General features: G+C 43.8%; 1 protein-coding gene across 2 annotated transcripts in view; it reads left to right on the forward strand.

Annotated features, from left to right (window-relative positions):
* VWDE (von Willebrand factor D and EGF domains) overlaps nt 1–23012 on the forward strand; it is a 177562-nt gene that overhangs the window by 81320 nt on the left and 73230 nt on the right. For both annotated transcript variants that reach the window (XM_089654581.1, XM_089654582.1), the window contains exons 13-14: nt 6997–7133; nt 10111–10266. In XM_089654581.1, the coding sequence (XP_089510707.1) occupies nt 6997–7133; nt 10111–10266 (293 nt within the window). The remainder of the gene's footprint in view (nt 1–6996; nt 7134–10110; nt 10267–23012) is intronic.

The raw sequence follows: 23012 nt of genomic DNA on the forward strand, positions 1-23012 counted from the left end.
TTACTGAGGGACACAGAATTGTTACTGAGGGACACAGAATTGTTACTGAGGGACAGACACAGAATTGTTACTCAGGGACAGACACAGAATTGTTACTCAGGGACACAGAATTGTTACTCAGGGACACAGAATTGTTACTCAGGGACACAGAACTGTTACTCAGGGACACAGAATTGTTACTCAGGGACAGACACAGAATTGTTACTGAGGGACACAGAATTGTTACTGAGGGACACAGAATTGTTACTGAGGGACAGACACAGAATTGTTACTGAGGGACAGACACAGAATTGTTACTCAGGGACACAGAATTGTTACTCAGGGACACAGAATCGTTACTCAGGGACACAGAATCGTTGAATTAAAGAGTATGTCAGACAACACGCAGAGGAGTGGCAGAGGAGGCAATGTTTCAGGAGCGAGCAGACGTGGCAGCAGAGGAAGGGGTCGAGGCAGCACTAGTCGCAGCCAGAGGCCAGTGCTCCCGGTGTCATCCAGCGGTCGTCTCTCCACCGACAACCCTGCCGTCATCGATTGGTTGGCTCGGTCGTCTTCCTCTTCCCAGGTCACCTCTGACACCTACAGCCAACGGTCGGTGGGTACGTCAGACACAACCGTTAGTTGGCATGGCCCGGGAGCAAGCCCACTGAAATCACGTGTCCTCTACCTGCCCCTGTCCTTTGGTGTTCCCTCACCAAGCGAAGTATCGCATGCTGTGGGCTCAGCCCCACTGTACAGTGAGGAAGAGCTAACAGAGGGCGGTCAGGAACGGGGGGAGACATCCGCCTCTTCAGCAGCCAGGCGAAGAAGTACTGGCTCGGAGAGTGGCTCGGTAGCCGGTCTAGAGACAGGTCTGTCTCCTGACCCACATGCAGCCGAGGGGGCTAGTAGTGAGGCGGAGACCCTAATTGATGATGATGAGGCTGATCGCACTTGGCAGCCTCGTCGTCATCAGGCTATTGCTTCCGCATCATCAGGAGAAGAGGGTGCCAGCTTGGCAGCGAGCAAAACAGTCGGTGGGTTGCCCAGGAGGCAGCAGGGTCGCAGCAGTGTCAGTGGAGGCAAACGGCCATGGAGTAGAGCACCAGCTCCACTGCAGCCTACCACCACGGCCAGTAGTGGTGCCGGTGTGCACGGAGGAAGTAGCAGTCAGCCAGTGAGGAGTAGCGGGGGCAAAGTTTCCTACTCGGCGGTGTGGCAATTTTTCGTCAAGCCGCCCGAGGAAGTAAACGTAGCCGTATGTTGACTATGTGGCCAGAAAGTCAAGCGTGGCCAGGGGGCCCATGTCTCCATCGCCACACTCTGCCATGTGCCACTTTCAGGTCTCCTCACACTGCTGGTGGGTTCCATTTTGTCATAGGGTGCTGGCAGATTACGGGCCTCCCATTGCTGCTGCCAGGCCCGTAATCTGCCATGGGCCCCTGTACCGCCTCCTCATGCTGCTGCCAGGTCCAGAGTGTCTCATGGGTCCCTGTACGGCCTCCTATTGCTGCTGTCTCCATCGCCACACTGTGCCATGTGCCACTTTCAGGTCTCCTCACACTGCTGGTGGGTTCCATTTTGTCATAGGGTGCTGGCAGATTACGGGCCTCCCATTGCTGCTGCCAGGCCCGTAATCTGCCATGGGCCCCCGTACCGCCTCCTCATGCTGCTGCCAGGTCCAGAGTGTCTCATGGGTCCCTGTACGGCCTCCCATTGCTGCTGTCTCCATCGCCACACTCTGCCATGTGCCACTTTCAGGTCTCCTCACACTGCTGGTGGGTTCCATTTTGTCATAGGGTGCTGGCAGATTACGGGCCTCCCATTGCTGCTGCCAGGCCCGTAATCTGCCATGGGCCCCTGTACCGCCTCCTCATGCTGCTGCCAGGCCCGTATTCTGTCATGGGTCCCTGTACGGCCTCCCATTGCTGCTGTCTCCATCGCAACACTGTGCCATGTGCCACTTTCAGGTCTCCTCACACTGCTGGTGGGTTCCATTTTGTCATAGGGTGCTGGCAGATTACGGGCCTCCCATTGCTGCTGCCAGGCCCGTAATCTGCCATGGGCCCCTGTACCGCCTCCTCATGCTGCTGCCAGGTCCAGAGTGTCTCATGGGTCCCTGTACGGCCTCCCATTGCTGCTATCTCCATCGCCACACTCTGCCATGTGCCACTTTCAGGTCTCCTCACACTGCTGGTGGGTTCTATTTTGTCATAGGGTGCTGGCAGATTACGGGCCTCCCATTGCTGCTGCCAGGCCCGTAATCTGCCATGGGCCCCTGTACCGCCTTCTCATGCTGCTGCCAGGTCCAGAGTGTCTCATGGGTCCCTGTACGGCCTCCCATTGCTGCTGTCTCCATCGCCACACTGTGCCATGTGCCACTTTCAGGTCTCCTCACACTGCTGGTGGGTTCCATTTTGTCATAGGGTGCTGGCAGATTACGGGCCTCCCATTGCTGCTGCCAGGCCCGTAATCTGCCATGGGCCCCTGTACCGCCTCCTCATGCTGCTGCCAGGCCCGTAATCTGTCATGGGTCCCTGTACGGCCTCCCATTGCTGCTGTCTCCATCGCAACACTGTGCCATGTGCCACTTTCAGGTCTGCTCACACTGCTGGTGGGTTCCATTTTGTCATAGGGTGCTGGCAGATTACGGGCCTCCCATTGCTGCTGCCAGGCCCGTAATCTGCCATGGGCCCCTGTACCGCCTCCTCATGCTGCTGCCAGGTCCAGAGTGTCTCATGGGTCCCTGTACGGCCTCCCATTGCTGCTGTCTCCATCGCCACACTCTGCCATGTGCCACTTTCAGGTCTCCTCACACTGCTGGTGGGTTCCATTTTGTCATAGGGTGCTGGCAGATTACGGGCCTCCCATTGCTCCTTCCAGGCCCGTAATCTGCCATGGGCCCCCGTACCGCCTCCTCATGCTGCTGCCAGGTCCAGAGTGTCTCATGGGTCCCTGTACAGCCTCCCATTGCTGCTGTCTCCATCGCCACACTGTGCCATGTGCCACTTTCAGGTCTCCTCACACTGCTGGTGGGTTCCATTTTGTCATAGGGTGCTGGCTGATTACGGGCCTCCCATTGCTGCTGCCAGGCCCGTAATCTGCCATGGGCCCCCGTACCGCCTCCTCATGCTGCTGCCAGGTCCAGAGTGTCTCATGGGTCCCTGTACGGCCTCCCATTGCTGCTGTCTCCATCGCCACACTGTGCCATGTGCCACTTTCAGGTCTCCTCACACTGCTGGTGGGTTCCATTTTGTCATAGGGTGCTGGCAGATTACGGGCCTCCCATTGCTGCTGCCAGGCCCGTAATCTGCCATGGGCCCCTGTACCGCCTCCTCATGCTGCTGCCAGGTCCAGAGTGTCTCATGGGTCCCTGTACGGCCTCCCATTGCTGCTGTCTCCATCGCCACACTGTGCCATGTGCCACTTTCAGGTCTCCTCACACTGCTGGTGGGTTCCATTTTGTCATAGGGTGCTGGCAGATTACGGGCCTCCCATTGCTGCTGCCAGGCCTGTAATCTGCCATGGGCCCCTGTACCGCCTCCTCATGCTGCTGCCAGGTCCAGAGTGTCTCATGGGTCTCTGTACGGCCTCCCATTGCTGCTGTCTCCATCGCCACACTCTGCCATGTGCCACTTTCAGGTCTCCTCACACTGCTGGTGGGTTCCATTTTGTCATAGGGTGCTGGCAGATTACGGGCCTCCCATTGCTGCTACCAGGCCCGTAATCTGCCATGGGCCCCTGTACCGCCTCCTCATGCTGCTGCCAGGCCCGTAATCTGTCATGGGTCCCTGTACGGCCTCCCATTGCTGCTGTCTCCATCGCAACACTGTGCCATGTGCCACTTTCAGGTCTGCTCACACTGCTGGTGGGTTCCATTTTGTCATAGGGTGCTGGCAGATTACGGGCCTCCCATTGCTGCTGCCAGGCCCGTAATCTGCCATGGGCCCCTGTACCGCCTCCTCATGCTGCTGCCAGGTCCAGAGTGTCTCATGCGTCCCTGTACGGCCTCCCATTGCTGCTGTCTCCATCGCCACACTCTGCCATGTGCCACTTTCAGGTCTCCTCACACTGCTGGTGGGTTCCATTTTGTCATAGGGTGCTGGCAGATTACGGGCCTCCCATTGCTGCTGCCAGGCCCGTAATCTGCCATGGGCCCCTGTACCGCCTCCTCATGCTGCTGCCAGGTCCAGAGTGTCTCATGGGTCCCTGTACGGCCTCCCATTGCTGCTGTCTCCATCGCCACACTCTGCCATGTGCCACTTTCAGGTCTCCTCACACTGCTGGTGGGTTCCATTTTGTCATAGGGTGCTGGCAGATTACGGGCCTCCCATTGCTGCTACCAGGCCCGTAATCTGCCATGGGCCCCTGTACCGCCTCCTCATGCTGCTGCCAGGCCCGTAATCTGTCATGGGTCCCTGTACGGCCTCCCATTGCTGCTGTCTCCATCGCAACACTGTGCCATGTGCCACTTTCAGGTCTGCTCACACTGCTGGTGGGTTCCATTTTGTCATAGGGTGCTGGCAGATTACGGGCCTCCCATTGCTGCTGCCAGGCCCGTAATCTGCCATGGGCCCCTGTACCGCCTCCTCATGCTGCTGCCAGGTCCAGAGTGTCTCATGGGTCCCTGTACGGCCTCCCATTGCTGCTGTCTCCATCGCCACACTGTGCCATGTGCCACTTTCAGGTCTCCTCACACTGCTGGTGGGTTCCATTTTGTCATAGGGTGCTGGCAGATTACGGGCCTCCCATTGCTCCTTCCAGGCCCGTAATCTGCCATGGGCCCCTGTACCGCCTCCTCATGCTGCTGCCAGGTCCAGAGTGTCTCATGGGTCCCTGTACGGCCTCCCATTGCTGCTGTCTCCATCGCCACACTGTGCCATGTGCCACTTTCAGGTCTCCTCACACTGCTGGTGGGTTCCATTTTGTCATAGGGCGCAGGCAGATTACGGGCCTCCCATTGCTGCTGCCAGGCCCGTAATCTGCCATGGGCCCCCGTACCGCCTCCTCATGCTGCTGCCAGGTCCAGAGTGTCTCATGGGTCCCTGTACGGCCTCCCATTGCTGCTGTCTCCATCGCCACACTCTGCCATGTGCCACTTTCAGGTCTCCTCACACTGCTGGTGGGTTCCATTTTGTCATAGGGTGCTGGCAGATTACGGGCCTCCCATTGCTGCTGCCAGGCCCGTAATCTGCCATGGGCCCCTGTACCGCCTCCTCATGCTGCTGCCAGGTCCAGAGTGTCTCATGGGTCCCTGTACGGCCTCCCATTGCTGCTGTCTCCATCGCCACACTGTGCCATGTGCCACTTTCAGGTCTCCTCACACTGCTGGTGGGTTCCATTTTGTCATAGGGCGCTGGCAGATTACGGGCCTCCCATTGCTGCTGCCAGGCCCGTAATCTGCCATGGGCCCCCGTACCGCCTCCTCATGCTGCTGCCAGGTCCAGAGTGTCTCATGGGTCCCTGTACGGCCTCCCATTGCTGCTGTCTCCATCGCCACACTGTGCCATGTGCCACTTTCAGGTCTCCTCACACTGCTGGTGGGTTCCATTTTGTCATAGGGTGCTGGCAGATTACGGGCCTCCCATTGCTGCTGCCAGGCCCGTAATCTGCCATGGGCCCCCGTACCGCCTCCTCATGCTGCTGCCAGGTCCAGAGTGTCTCATGGGTCCCTGTACGGCCTCCCATTGCTGCTGTCTCCATCGCCACACTGTGCCATGTGCCACTTTCAGGTCTCCTCACACTGCTGGTGGGTTCCATTTTGTCATAGGGTGCTGTATGGCCTCCCATTGCTGCTGCCTCCACCGCCACACTGTGGCTCCACACTCTGGTTTTGGCCCCGTGACTGCCCAAATGAGTGAAGTGTGCGGTGATTCTAAGATCGACGGCACTCATCTGCATGTCATACTGACTGACAGTATTATTTCTCTTCCCCAGCAGACTCCAAGGGCATTTAAATTAAAGGTACAGTGTTCTGCACTAATATAAAGGCTCTCTGAAGCCTAGAAACACCCTTTTTATAAGTTAAATTCGCAGCGAATATATTCGACTCGAATCGAATTTATTCCTCGAATTCGCCGAATCAGCCGAATCGAATTTTTGAATACTTCGCTCATCTCTTATCGCTGTAGAAGCTAGTCAAAATTAAAACTCAATTGACAGGCAAAATACATCCTAACATATTGTATATTATAACTGTATATGGAGCAGTTTGCCTTAAAGTGGTTGTAAACCTCAGACATGAAATATGAACAAAACATATCCCGCTGTAGTGTACTTGTTTCAGTCCAGGGCACTAAGTGTAATTTCTGTCTGCTGCTTTGCTCCTCTGCTATCTGCATGAGTCACTTCCAACATGTTTCATGACACCAAGAGAAAAATGGTGACAGGGAAGGGACTTCCAGAAGATTGACAGCCTCAGCTCTGTTGCTGTGAGATGTGTGAAGGGGGTGTGTCTCTTCCCTCCAATCATCTCTCAGAGCTCTCCTTACTGAGCTCTGCAGAGTGTAATTTCTGATCTCCCACCCTTTTTTTCTGAACTCTGACAAGCGTTATAAATTCAGCACTTTGAATGGATATAGAGGAGAGATGGTGCAGATAAACAGGTACATATGTCTGACACGTTTTCCTGACACCAAGAGAAAAATGGTGACAGGAGAGGGACCTCCAATAGATTGACAACCTAAACTCTGTTCCTGTGAACTGTTTGGACTGAGTTCTGCAGTGTGAAATTTCAGCTGTCCGTCCCCTTTTTTCTGAAGTCTCAGACAAGCTTTGTAAATTCAGCATTTTGAATGGATGCAAAAACGAGAAAACTCAGATAAACAGGTACAACTTATGTAGGAGGATATGTTTCATCTCTGTATCACTTGAGGCCAGTCACTTCTCTGGGTATATGTGAGAGTTTGCAACCATTTTAAGTTTACTGGTGTCTACTGGTGCTGAAACTAAATGTCCTGGTTATGCAGAGTGGAGACTTAGTTCAAATAATACGTTGTCTTCTTTTACTTTGTAAAGACCAGGTTCCTGAAATCTCTGAGCTTGAAAATTCTGGACTCTGTGACATTCGGAGGTATGACTGCACCTTCGTGCGGGTCTTTGGGACAGGATTTAAAGAATCGGCCAGCCTTAAATGTGAATTTACTAAACAACAGGTATGTAGCCGTTTGTGGAGTAGCAATTGTGTTGCTAGAGATTTAAGGACCTATAAGTCATGGCAACCATATTTTTCAGTTTAAAGCACTTTATTTCTGGTTGGTTGTTGTTAGCAGCACTTTTCACATTGTTCTTTGACTTTTATGATATTGGCTTCAAGTAGATATTTCAAATAACCCTTTAGTTTACCAACATATGCCTTCAAATGTCATGACAAATATCTCAGGCACTGTAGTTAGTCAAATTGAGTTGCTTGTATAGCGGTACCCCCAAAGGAGCCTGCAGTATTAAAGGTCCCTTTGGTCTTTTCCCAGAATTGCCCCCCTCCCAGCATAAATATTTGCCCCCTCATTCTCCCCCCAAGCTCAAATCCTATCTCCTCATATGTCTTAAGCACAAACCCCCCCCCCCCCAAAAAAAAGAAAATTCTTCCTCCTAGCTCAAATCCTCTACCCCTCAAAATTCCATAGCGCAAACTCCTCCCACCCACACACACACTTCAAATCTCTCCTCCGAGTAGAAATTCCCCTCCCCCAATCCCCCATACTAGCACAAATTCCCCCCTCCCCCTGAATTTCCACTCCTATCGCAAATACTCACAATCATCTCTACTAGCACATATCCCCCCTCAAAAAAAAAATTCCCCTCCTAGCACAAATCCCCACCCCCTTCAAATATATCACCTTTTCTAGCATAATCCACCCAAATCCTCCTTCCTAGTATAAATGCTCTTCCCCCATCCCCCCTCTCAACACAAATCCCCTAAATCAGTGGTTCTCAACCTTATGCCGCAACCCTTTAATACAGTTCCTCATGTTGTGGTGACCCCCGACCATAAAATTATTCACCCAGTAATTATAATTCATGAATGTCGTTTTACCTCCAATACTGCTGCTTTCAACACAGTAGCTGCTTTGAACAGAGTAGCTGCTTTCAACACAGCAGCTGCTTTCTACACAGTAGCTGCTCTTTACACATCGGAAATATGTGTTTTCCGATGGTCTTAGGCGACCCCAGGGGCGGACTGACCATTTAAAAACTCGAGCACCGCCCGAGGGCCCGGGGTCAATAGCGGGCCCCATGAGATGCCCCTGCTACGTTTTTCATAGACTTTTTTGAGTTTGGGCAAGGACACAGGGGCCCCATGATCCCCTATTGCCCGGGGGCACCATGAGTTTTCAGTCCACCCCTGTTCGACCCCCAAAGGGGTCGCGACCCACAGGTTGAGAACCACTGCCCTAAATCATCCAATCACTCACTACAGTCCGCAGGACAGCCAACCCTCCTGCCCACCCCTTGTCCCAGTCCTGAGTCTAGGGGTATGCTTTTCTGATGCTTGAACTTGGCTAGGAGTAGGGTATCTGTGGGATATTCTAGTAACTCTCATTAGCAATTGTGAAGACACTGAACGTCCTTCTATAGAGCTAAGTCCTTGTACATGTAGAAGATTGACTGAGTTTTGTGGTTGCAACTTGAGGATATGAATCTTCCTCTTAGAACAATCTGAGCAGAGTCATCTCACCAGGAACTAATGGACTGAACTCTTCAAGATACATTGTTCCCTGTACACACAGCTGACTCTATGGCACCAGAGGGGTGGCAACACCACAGTCTCTAGGATCTCTCACACCGGTCTATACTCACTTAATGTCTCAAATATTTGGTTGCCAATATCTTCCATAAACTTTCTCCCAGTGGCATCAGACTAGATCCTCAGACGAAAGGCCCCTCAGTCAGCCCCAGCAACGTTCAGCAACCAGGCCCCTCAGCTAGCCCAGCTTGGACCCCGATGAACTACAAGCACATGGCAGAATTGCCTAGAGGGCTAACAGGCTGTGATTTTCTCCTCGGGGACAAGACACCTCTATTCCAGCTCTCAGACTATTTATACACCTTCCCAGCAACCATTGTCACAGTCTCCCACAGGGGTTGGATGAGACAGTATAAATTCATGCTGCCCATGTGCCTTATTCCACAGCTATGTTCCAGAACCACCCAGAGAATTCTGGATTGCAGGGAGAGAAATCAACCCTGCAGCCTGTGAAACACAGAACAGAATTAAACAATCACATCTAGGTGCACTGATTATAGTGAGCCAGAACTAAATTTACCTAACCCAGAACGTGCAGCTGCACTGATTAAAGTGAGCCAGAACTAAATTTACCTAACCTGGAAACTGTTTAGGAGGGTGCTACATCTTATAGAAAGTAAAATATGAAATAGGGTGCATATGGATGGGTGCGAAAAGGACCCAATATTATTATTCCCATTGAACACGTTCTTGGTGGGGTCCTGGGTGAGAATAGAGGTACATTAGTAGGCTCACCAAATTGGATGCCACATGTTTAACGGTGAGCCTTAGTAGGCCAAAGACCAGGAGGTAGCGCAGAGGCACCAAATCTGTAGATTCTGAAGAGTTCTGCCACCCTCCACAAGAGTATATGACAGTGTAAAAGTGCTAAAGTGGACCTACAGTACACTTAAAATCTAAAGCCTGTCTGTTTAGTGGGGATTCATTAGCACAGTAGAAAAATGTACCTTTAGCATAAAATTCCTGGTTAGATGCAATGGGGCGTTCCTAGTCAATGGTGGCACTGTCTAGGGACACTCTTTTCTTCCAGATTTATAGGCGTCTCACAGAAATTTTACATTAATAGAGGCAGATTCCACCCATTCCTGCTTCTGATTACTGGACTATATTAATAGTATTATTATAGGATGGGGCCTTGGAACAGAAAGAGCTTCCCAGTGATATCTTGCAACTCTACTAATATGGTGGTCTCCTTGCAGGAACATGGTGCTGTAGAAGGGATTTCAAAGCACGCATAGGCAAAAGATCAGTTGCTGAACAACTAATGTTAGTGCTGTATCATTCGAAACCGACTTGTCTCAAACTATTTGAAAGTCTAGGTCCGCTTTAAATGAATGTGTGACTAAACCATTTTTTACCATACTGCATTCTTCCCATACTCCCAGTATAGTGGTGGCAAATGGATCCTTCTTGAGCCAGTGCTAATGGATGCCACTTTTAGGAATTCCAGAGCCATCGACTGCCAGATTCCTGTAGATGCCAGCCAAGCTGATGGAATGGAACCAGTGGATAACAAACCAATTGCAAGGTGGAGAGTCAAGGTATTGAATTTATCTTGGGGGAATCTGTAATAATGACAGTTTACAAACAGTGTGAGTGCTGATTGATATAATCTGGTTAGAGCAGCCTTTCTCAACCAGGTTGCCCAGGTACCCTGGGGTGCCTTGAGCTTTCTTCTGGGGTACCTTGGCAAAATGTCTAAAAGTTGCACAAAACTTGTATACTAGCTAGAGGGTGGAAGAAGCCTGACATTTAGTTACACAAAACCACAGGCTTTCATTGTGGACCATTACGACCTCCTAGCCACCGGCGTCCTGAAAACCAATGACATCATGAGTTGATAAAGAGTATGTCAGCTGCCTGCACAGCATCCTAGATTGACCCTCCCCTTACCCTCTATGTCAGTGCTGGGGTCACATTAGCTCAGTGATGGATAAAAACTGAGGGAGAAGAGAAACATTGGAATACTAGTCAGTACCAGTGTGCAAAAGTGTATTTGATTTGAAAGAATAAATCACCTGTAGCATTGGGTGTCCTACATGTGTGGATGTTGTCGCATTATATAAAACATTACATTTTAGAATAGGGTGCCACAAGACTGTCTATAATTTTAAAGGGTGCCTCGGGACTGTTCACCTACTGAATAAATGTTGAGAAACACTGGGTTAGAGAATTAAAGATCCAGCAAGGTATTTTTAAATAGCAAAATGTTAATGTAGCTTAGTGGACCATATGGAGTCCTGATATGGTAAAAACTGTTGGTTATGTGTTAGAGAAGACACTAGTAGCTTGTGATGAGGCAGAACTTGGTTTACTTGTGTAGCTTAAGTTGCAAACATACAAAACATTTCAGAAAACTGTAACAGCAGACATCCTGGTGATAGAGAGAGAGAGAGAGAAGAAGAGAGAAAACCAACAAGTTTTACAGATATGCACAACTGGTAACCTTACTGTACAGTGCCATCTACTGGTCAAGTGATATTAACACACAATACTGTATATAGTACATGCTGTTGCATCCCCAACAAAAACAAAGAAACAGTTTGGGCCCAGACATCTAGCACAAGGAGATGAAGTATTAAGAAGAGAGAGGAAGGCAGTAAATAGGGAACAGGTCCATAAGGTGCAGATGGAACGGCATGAGAAAGAGGGGGGACAAGCAATGACGAAAGGAGTGGGTAGGTAAGAAGAAAGGGAGGCGAAAAGGGAAGAGAGGGAAATGGATGAGGAATGGAAGGGGCAAATGAAGAAAAAGGGCAGGGAGCTTAACAAAAAGGGATGTATGATGTTCCAAGCAGACTTCCTGCAGGAGAGAGTGGGCCAGAGTTGGTTAGAGCTTTGGCTGGAGTTGGTTGGCCATCTTCATTGGCTGGTGCAGGATGACGTCACTCCTGTGCAAGCGCAAGAGTCAGTCATACTGGCACACAGGGATTGATGTAAGTTGTGCTGTGCATGCACATTTCAGTTTACTCTGCAAACAGGCAGGTAAGTATGTTTTATTGAAGAAGAGACATTGCTTATCTGTATTGCAATAAAGAGCCTGCCTGCCTGCTTGCAGTTAGTGACAACAGAACTTTAGTGACGCTTTAAACCTACCTATCATAAAGTTTTGTAGACCCCCTGTGTCACCAGGGGCCACAGCATAAACAGAGTCCAGGTTCCAGACAGGGTACAAATGTAGTCCAAACTATGCACAAGAATAATATAAGTAAGAAGTTAGAGACAAACGGACCTCTAATTCACGGCATGAGCAAACGGACTGACCTCAATTATTTGAAAGAAATCTTGCGAGCCAAGTAATAAAAAATTCCTATTGTTGGATCGCAAACTTATAACACATAACTACCAATGTGAAAAAAGCGTGAAAATAAAAATGTAGTATTGCGCTCACAACCTTTCAATCTTATATATCTAGACAAATAAATGTGTATATGATATACATAAATGACTGCATTTGTGAATCTGTAAAAATCAACTCACATAAGCAAAAATAAAAAACACTGAACCGTTAATAAAAAAGAAATAGTAATATAATATAATGATAATGTCCCACAGAGAAATAAGTGACTTTGTGCTGAAAAATCTTCAGTATCTTTAAATAGGTGACTGCTTGTGCCTCCTCCCTTAAGTGAAGATGTGCGCTCACCTCATGAATAGCCTGCAATTAGGCTATTAAAGCTTGCGGTTCACCTCCTTGGAACCTACTTGTTTAGGAACTGCTGTAGATGAGATAACCATGAAATGCGACATGTGTTGTAGAAAAATATCCTCTCACTGGGTGCCACTCCACTGTCTTCTTATTTCCATGCGGTTCTCCATAAATAAGAAAAATCCTGACATGGTGCTTTATCGTTTTTTAAAAAAGCTTTAATGTGAAGCTGACAGGTGGCACTCACATAAATCGTATAGTGGTAGTACAATTATCTCAGACCTCCGCTGACTGTCGGAGCTGTGCGCTCGTGGTCCGATGGCCGGACTGACTCCCTCCGAGTGACGTGAACAGTCCCACCCCTACGCGTTACGCCACCAATCACGTGGCTTCATCAGGGGGATTTGATTGGTCAATCACTCGTGAGCTGTCGGCTTATAAAGCACGGCTCCGCCATTTTGTTGGCTATCTAGTGGGGGCAGCCATTTTCCTATAGACATGTAGTGAATTATTAATATAACTGATAACCCTATACCCATCCCGGAGGGGTACCTGACGTCACTACTCCGCAGTCAGATCGAGGACTAAGAATCCATCACTTTATGGAATGACCCATACCACAGATTAATATTTAAAAAAGATGTACAAATGTTACCAGATTTATGTGACTAATTGAATAATGAATTATAAATTTTAAAAAACTCATTAATTTGATCTATAATGACCAAACCAATGAATATGAAATATCCATATCATACATTTTATACAAATCAAATAGAAATGGCAAATAATAAAAATATTAATTAAATCAATGTTACAAAAAACATTGATAATCAATATGAATAGGATTACAAATATAATAAATGGAAAAAAATATTAAAATAAAATAAAAAATAAAAATAAAAATAATAATAAAAATAAAAATAAAAATGAAAATGAAAATACTTTAATCACAAATATGTAAAACAATCTAAAGTATATATATAGGTTGGAGAGTGTGCCCAGGCCGATATCAGGTGACATGCATGTACAACAACGTGGACAGCAACAGAGAAATGACGCAAATGAGGCGCTCATGGCGATGAACCATTTAGAGATCATCCCCATAGCATCAACATGCATGTCCACGTCCGCACATGCATCCTGAATGGACACGGGACACAGTCCCCAATCTACATATCACTAATAAAACATGCTAAATCAAAATCTTTGTTTAATCCTCCTGGTGCTAAACTACCCAACTCATAAATCCAGAATGATTCTTTTTTACTTATTTCACGTACTAAATTATCCCCTCTCCAGTGTGAGAAATGTTTAGTGATGCCCCAAAATTCAACTTTGTTTGCATCCTGATTATGATGCGTTTTAAAGTGTACTGATAGGTGATGGTATTTGAATCCTATCTCTATATTATGTATGTGTTCCTGCATACGTTCTTTCAAGCTTCTTTTTGTGCGGCCTATATACAAGTAATTACAGGGACATTTTAAAGCATACACCACTCCTATACTGTCACAGGACATGAATTGTTCTATTTTATATTGTTTACCATTCCTTGGATTGATAAAGAACTCTCTATGTTTTGGATTTAAATGTGTTTTCCTGCAGCTGTAACAACGTCCACATTTATAAAATCCAATTCCAGTGAAAAAACTTAAAGTAGTTTTCAAAGTTTGGGGGGGTTCTAACACATTTTTGACTATTCGATCACGGATATTCGGTGCTCTTTTATAAACAAACCTGGGTTGTTGTTTAACTACATCTTTCAAGGTTTTATCAAGTTGGAGTATGTTCCAGTGTTTGTTAATAATTTTCTGAACATCTCTATATTGTCTATTATATGGTAATATTATAGATAATTCTTGTTCTTTAGTTCTAAATTTCTTATTTCCCTCTAGCAATGAAGTTCTATCTATGAGTTCTATTTTACTTCTTTCATCCAGTATCATTTCTTTTTTATAACCCTTATCTACAAACCTTTGGACAAGTATTTGACTTTGTATTCTATAATCTTCAATATTAGTGCAGTTGCGTCGTAACCTATAAAATTGTCCTCTTGGTACATTTTTGATCCATGGTCTGTAATGGCAGCTATTAACTGGGATATATGAATTACGATCAGTTTTTTTGAAATGGTTTTTTGTTATTATCCCTTCATCTGTATTCATTAAAGTAAGATCTAAATAATGTATTATTTCTTTATTGATATTCCAACTCAATACTATATTTTTAACATTCGTGTTCAGATTCTGATAATAATCGATCAGTGATAATGTATCACCTTTCCACAATATTAAGATGTCATCAATGAATCTGCCATATAGTACTATATTGCTATTAACATTAGAGAAAACTGCTTCTTCCTCCCACTTAGCCATGTACAGATTGGCAATACTAGGTGCAAAACGGGCGCCCATGGCAACTCCCCTTATCTGCAAGTAGTATTCACACTTGTACCAAAAGAAGTTATGGCTGAGGCAAAATCTGATACATTTGATCAAAAATTTAATTTGTTTCTTAGAAAGAGTAGAATATTTATTCAGGGCCCAGTGTGCTGCCTCCATTGCTCCTGCGTGATCAATTATAGTATAAAGTGAAGAGACGTCTGCTGTGCTTAAAATAAGGTTGTTATTCTTTTCCACTGTCTGCAAAATATTAATCACATGTGTGGTGTCTTTTATATATGCTTTTGTTTTCTCTACTAAGGGTTGAAGAAATTGATCGATATACTGTCCAATTCTCGATAATAACCCATCTATACCATTAACTATAGGTCTCATGGGAGGATCTTCTAAACTTTTATGTATTTTCGGTATAGAATACAAAACTGGTATCTTGCTAACTGAGGGTACTAAGTAATTTGATTCCTTCTCATCCAAAATCTTTCTATGTTTACCATATAATATTAATTTGCTTAATTCTGTTTTATACAATTTAGTGGGATTGTTAATCAATTTGCAATATGTGTCGGTATCACCCAACATATTGCTCATAGATTTATCATAAAAATCTTTCGATAGTAACACTATTCCCCCCCCTTTGTCCGCTGGTCGCACTACTATATTGTTTCTATCTTGCAAAGATTTAATTCCTTTCTTTATATCGGCTTCGCCTTTGAACGTTTTTATTTTAAGTTCCTCTATGTCTCCCATCACCATTTTCTTAAAGTTATTTATGTGTGAATTATCTTGATTTTTAGGGTTGAATACTGATTTGTTTTTCAAAGTACTGTGTTGTATATTCCCCATGTCCTGATGATCAGTAACAATAGGATTCTGTAAAAAATATTTTTTTTTTTTTTAAATTTAATTTTCTTATGAATTTTTGTACACTTATATACGTTTCAAATTTATTCAATTTATTGGTAGGCGCAAACTTGAGGCCTCTATCCAATGTCTTAATCTCATCACTATTTAATGGGACGCCACTTAAATTGTATATGCCTTCCCCTATGGATCTCTTCTCCTTTTCTTGTTTCCTTTTTCTTCCTCCTCTTTTTCCCCTCTTTCTGGTCTTTCTATATTTTGTGTGGGATTGTAGTCCCATCCTAAAAAAGGATTAGGAGTTGAATTATCCTGTTGTTGATGTTCTAATGGTGAGTAACTGTTATGAACTGGAACATTGTACATTTGATTGTATGGTGGGGGATAACCCTGTGGTTTGTGATTGGGGGATTTATAATAATTGGGTCTATATCCTTGAGTGTGTCTGGGTGGGTGTCCATATGGTCTCCTATATCCACCTCCTCTGTAGCCAGGATTGTAATATGGTCTATAACCAGGGTAGGGGAATCTCTGGGGTTCCCTAATCTGGGGTGGATATTGATCATACTGCCTCCAATTATTAGCATATTGAGATGGTCCCATCTCTTTCCTCGATGTAGGGTTTTTTTTATGATTTTGAATAGGGGCAGTATTTTTGGGGGTGACAAATCCTATGGTTTTTTTGGCTGGTGATCCTGTTCCTGCCATAATTTTGGTGGGTGTGCTTTCCACTGATGATGTACCTATATTATCTTTACTTTGCCATTTAAACACTTGTTTTAAGTTATAATCTTGTACCACTCTTTGATATTTCCTTTTCTTTTTACCTTTATTTTCTTGGTCTTTATTTTTAACACTCTTATTTAGATCACTCATGTATTTCCCAAAATCTGAGTGATCTTTAAAGGTGTCTATCTTGGTTACCAATTCTTTCATATTAGTTTCTATTTTCCTCATTTTCCTTTGTTTTCTTTTTTTAAGGAATACCAATAGCTCCAAACTTTTCTCGCTGAAAAAATTATACCACTCTAATTTATCTTCCTCATCCATTAACCCGTCTGCAATGGGTAAATCCCATCTCAATTTCCTAGGTATTAATTTCTCCTTGATGTATTTTTCCATAGTTATAATGTCCCACCATGTGTTAATCTTTTTCTCCATCAGATGTCCTGCTCGTCTAAATACATTATGAATATTTATATCATTCTTATCATCAGCCTGAAAAATGGCTTCAATATCTATATTTCTATCTTCCAAATAAGTAAATACTTCCATATTGTTCCCCTACCCTGGTTATAGACCATATTACAATCCTGGCTACAGAGGAGGTGGATATAGGAGACCATATGGACACCCACCCAGACACACTCAAGGATATAGACCCAATTATTATAAATCCCCCAATCACAAACCACAGGGTTATCCCCCACCATACAATCAAATGTACAATGTTCCAGTTCATAACAGTTACTCACCATTAGAACATCAACAACAGGATAATTCAACTCCTAATCCTTTTTTAGGATGGGACTACAATCCCACACAAAATATAGAAAGACCAGAAAGAGGGGAAAAAGAGGAGGAAGAAAAAGGAAACAAGAAAAGGAGAAGAGATCCATAGGGGAAGGCATATACAATTTAAGTGGCGTCCCATTAAATAGTGATGAGATTAAGACATTGGATAGAGGCCTCAAGTTTGCGCCTACCAATAAATTGAATAAATTTGAAACGTATATAAGTGTACAAAAATTCATAAGAAAATTAAATTTAAAAAAAAAAATATTTTTTACAGAATCCTATTGTTACTGATCATCAGGACATGGGGAATATACAACACAGTACTTTGAAAAACAAATCAGTATTCAACCCTAAAAATCAAGATAATTCACACATAAATAACTTTAAGAAAATGGTGATGGGAGACATAGAGGAACTTAAAATAAAAACGTTCAAAGGCGAAGCCGATATAAAGAAAGGAATTAAATCTTTGCAAGATAGAAACAATATAGTAGTGCGACCAGCGGACAAAGGGGGGGGAATAGTGTTACTATCGAAAGATTTTTATGATAAATCTATGAGCAATATGTTGGGTGATACCGACACATATTGCAAATTGATTAACAATCCCACTAAATTGTATAAAACAGAATTAAGCAAATTAATATTATATGGTAAACAAAGAAAGATTTTGGATGAGAAGGAATCAAATTACTTAGTACCCTCAGTTAGCAAGATACCAGTTTTGTATTCTATACCGAAAATACATAAAAGTTTAGAAGATCCTCCCATGAGACCTATAGTTAATGGTATAGATGGGTTATTATCGAGAATTGGACAGTATATCGATCAATTTCTTCAACCCTTAGTAGAGAAAACAAAAGCATATATAAAAGACACCACACATGTGATTAATATTTTGCAGACAGTGGAAAAGAATAACAACCTTATTTTAAGCACAGCAGACGTCTCTTCACTTTATACTATAATTGATCACGCAGGAGCAATGGAGGCAGCACACTGGGCCCTGAATAAATATTCTACTCTTTCTAAGAAACAAATTAAATTTTTGATCAAATGTATCAGATTTTGCCTCAGTCATAACTTCTTTTGGTACAAGTGTGAATACTACTTGCAGATAAGGGGAGTTGCCATGGGCGCCCGTTTTGCACCTAGTATTGCCAATCTGTACATGGCTAAGTGGGAGGAAGAAGCAGTTTTCTCTAATGTTAATAGCAATATAGTACTATATGGCAGATTCATTGATGACATCTTAATATTGTGGAAAGGTGATACATTATCACTGATCGATTATTATCAGAATCTGAACACGAATGTTAAAAATATAGTATTGAGTTGGAATATCAATAAAGAAATAATACATTATTTAGATCTTACTTTAATGAATACAGATGAAGGGATAATAACAAAAAACCATTTCAAAAAAACTGATCGTAATTCATATATCCCAGTTAATAGCTGCCATTACAGACCATGGATCAAAAATGTACCAAGAGGACAATTTTATAGGTTACGACGCAACTGCACTAATATTGAAGATTATAGAATACAAAGTCAAATACTTGTCCAAAGGTTTGTAGATAAGGGTTATAAAAAAGAAATGATACTGGATGAAAGAAGTAAAATAGAACTCATAGATAGAACTTCATTGCTAGAGGGAAATAAGAAATTTAGAACTAAAGAACAAGAATTATCTATAATATTACCATATAATAGACAATATAGAGATGTTCAGAAAATTATTAACAAACACTGGAACATACTCCAACTTGATAAAACCTTGAAAGATGTAGTTAAACAACAACCCAGGTTTGTTTATAAAAGAGCACCGAATATCCGTGATCGAATAGTCAAAAATGTGTTAGAACCCCCCCAAACTTTGAAAACTACTTTAAGTTTTTTCACTGGAATTGGATTTTATAAATGTGGACGTTGTTACAGCTGCAGGAAAACACATTTAAATCCAAAACATAGAGAGTTCTTTATCAATCCAAGGAATGGTAAACAATATAAAATAGAACAATTCATGTCCTGTGACAGTATAGGAGTGGTGTATGCTTTAAAATGTCCCTGTAATTACTTGTATATAGGCCGCACAAAAAGAAGCTTGAAAGAACGTATGCAGGAACACATACATAATATAGAGATAGGATTCAAATACCATCACCTATCAGTACACTTTAAAACGCATCATAATCAGGATGCAAACAAAGTTGAATTTTGGGGCATCACTAAACATTTCTCACACTGGAGAGGGGATAATTTAGTACGTGAAATAAGTAAAAAAGAATCATTCTGGATTTATGAGTTGGGTAGTTTAGCACCAGGAGGATTAAACAAAGATTTTGATTTAGCATGTTTTATTAGTGATATGTAGATTGGGGACTGTGTCCCGTGTCCATTCAGGATGCATGTGCGGACGTGGACATGCATGTTGATGCTATGGGGATGATCTCTAAATGGTTCATCGCCATGAGCGCCTCATTTGCGTCATTTCTCTGTTGCTGTCCACGTTGTTGTACATGCATGTCACCTGATATCGGCCTGGGCACACTCTCCAACCTATATATATACTTTAGATTGTTTTACATATTTGTGATTAAAGTATTTTCATTTTCATTTTTATTTTTATTTTTATTATTATTTTTATTTTTATTTTTTATTTTATTTTAATATTTTTTTCCATTTATTATATTTGTAATCCTATTCATATTGATTATCAATGTTTTTTGTAACATTGATTTAATTAATATTTTTATTATTTGCCATTTCTATTTGATTTGTATAAAATGTATGATATGGATATTTCATATTCATTGGTTTGGTCATTATAGATCAAATTAATGAGTTTTTTAAAATTTATAATTCATTATTCAATTAGTCACATAAATCTGGTAACATTTGTACATCTTTTTTAAATATTAATCTGTGGTATGGGTCATTCCATAAAGTGATGGATTCTTAGTCCTCGATCTGACTGCGGAGTAGTGACGTCAGGTACCCCTCCGGGATGGGTATAGGGTTATCAGTTATATTAATAATTCACTACATGTCTATAGGAAAATGGCTGCCCCCACTAGATAGCCAACAAAATGGCGGAGCCGTGCTTTATAAGCCGACAGCTCACGAGTGATTGACCAATCAAATCCCCCTGATGAAGCCACGTGATTGGTGGCGTAACGCGTAGGGGTGGGACTGTTCACGTCACTCGGAGGGAGTCAGTCCGGCCATCGGACCACGAGCGCACAGCTCCGACAGTCAGCGGAGGTCTGAGATAATTGTACTACCACTATACGATTTATGTGAGTGCCACCTGTCAGCTTCACATTAAAGCTTTTTTAAAAAACGATAAAGCACCATGTCAGGATTTTTCTTATTTATGGAGAACCGCATGGAAATAAGAAGACAGTGGAGTGGCACCCAGTGAGAGGATATTTTTCTACAACACATGTCGCATTTCATGGTTATCTCATCTACAGCAGTTCCTAAACAAGTAGGTTCCAAGGAGGTGAACCGCAAGCTTTAATAGCCTAATTGCAGGCTATTCATGAGGTGAGCGCACATCTTCACTTAAGGGAGGAGGCACAAGCAGTCACCTATTTAAAGATACTGAAGATTTTTCAGCACAAAGTCACTTATTTCTCTGTGGGACATTATCATTATATTATATTACTATTTCTTTTTTATTAACGGTTCAGTGTTTTTTATTTTTGCTTATGTGAGTTGATTTTTACAGATTCACAAATGCAGTCATTTATGTATATCATATACACATTTATTTGTCTAGATATATAAGATTGAAAGGTTGTGAGCGCAATACTACATTTTTATTTTCAAACGGACTGACCTGTTGTTCAGACACAGACTAAATGTTCAACAGTCCAATTAAGCTTCCTTGATCAGGGTACATGTGTGCACAGCTGAAACCTGAGCTGCAGTGCTGAGTAACAACCAGCAGATGGTGAATGTTTAACCACTTCCCGTTTGCCCTATAGCAGAAATAATGCTACAGGGTGGCACAGGTGCGCAAAATCATGTATATATACGTGAATTTGCATTTCTGGGTAGGGGGCGCGCGAACGCCCTACCCGTGCCGCCATTCGTCAATCACCGGATCCTGGATGGTGATCACTCGCCGGCACCCGGTGATTGCTGAGCATCTCTGACATGGGGGGGAGGAGAACTGTTTGTAAACAGAACAGTTCTCCTCCCTGTCAACTTGTGCACACTGCTTTGGATGGCTGTGCACAGCACAACCAGGCAAAGCAGTGTACTTACAGTGAAGCACCAACACACAGCACATAGTAAAACAGCACACAGTTAACACTTTGATCGGCCCTCATGTTAACCCCTTCCTGCCCAGTGCCATTAGTACAGTGTAGGTGTTTTTTTTAGCACTGATCACTGTATTGGTGTCACTGGGGATGTCAGTGACACCAAGTCAGTTCCCCCCCAGTGTCACAATCAGTTCAGAATCCAAGTCAGTTCCCCCCAGTGTCAGAATACCCACCGCAGTCCCATTATAAGTCGCTGATCGCCGCCATTACTAGTAAAAATTAAGAAAAATTTAAAATCCCAGTATATATAACGCTATTTGTTAACGCTATAACTTTCACGTAAACCAATTGATTTACACGTATTGGGATTTGGTTTAGCAAAGACATGGAGCAGAATACATTTTGGCCTAAATTTAGGATGAAATTTGATTTTTTTTATTTTTTTACTGGACATGTTTAATAGCAAAAAGTCCAAAATATTGTTTTTTTCTCAAAATTGTCAGCCTTTTTTTTTATAACACGAAAAATAAAAAACGCACAGGCAATCAAATACCACCAAAAGAAAGCTCAATTTGTGGGGAAAAGAGGACGTAAATTTAATTTGGGTGCAGCGTTGCACGACTGCTCAATTGTCAGGTAAAGTAATGCAGCGCCGTAACGCAAAAAATGGCCTGGTCAGGAAAGGGGGAAAATCCTCAGGAGGGCGAGGGGTAAAGGAAGATCAAAACACTACCTAAACTGGAAGCATAAAGCACAGGATCCATCTGGAACTGGCAAATACCTTCACCTAACTCCTTGAGTGCCTCAATGCTCTGATGCACAATACCCTTTTAAAAAACGAGTTTCAACTTTTGTTGAGAAAGTTGAGTGCAGGCCAGGGGCGGACTGACAACTCAAGGGGCCCCTGGGCAATAGGGGAACATGGGGCCCCTGTGTCCTTACCCACACTCAAAAAAGCCTATAAAAAAGGTACCAGGGGCATTCCTTGGGGCCCCCTACTGACCCCGGGCCCTCGGGCAGTGCCCGAGTGCTCGAATGGTCAGTCCGCCCTGATAAAATACCTTTTTTTGTAAAATTAAAATAAAATTAAACTTAAAAAAATAAAGATCACCAAATACAATCATAAAGTGTCCAATTCAAATGTGTCCAACAAAATCCAAAAGTCCAAGTTCCAGACTTCCATCCAGTAAGAAGGATAATAATCCTAATTTTGTAGTGAAAAACATCTGAATAAAGGAACTTCCAGCTCTTTCAATGGCTTTCTAATACAACCAGCAATCAATGGCTGAAAACAATATGTTTCAATCCAACAAAATGGCTGCGGCGACACTTCCGGTTAGCGTGCGTGCGTCTTTACGTCACATCCCTAACGCGTTTCGTCACTTCCGGACTTCATCTGAAGGGATACGGATGTCTCTCCAGCCGCTCTTTTATTTGAATGCCTCTCAATAGCCAGAGGCTTGCAGGGGACTTTTTTTTTTCTTTCCTGCGGTTTATCATCACTTTAAGACGATAAACTAGAGAAGTCCCAAGTGCCCTGACAGGCATCCATATCTACACTATTTGTTATAGTCTGGATT

The sequence above is a fragment of the Staurois parvus genome, unplaced genomic scaffold (assembly GCF_062004578.1).
Source record: "Staurois parvus isolate SC_StPar_1 unplaced genomic scaffold, SC_StPar_1.0 ptg000779l, whole genome shotgun sequence".
Lineage (NCBI taxonomy): Eukaryota > Metazoa > Chordata > Amphibia > Anura > Ranidae > Staurois > Staurois parvus.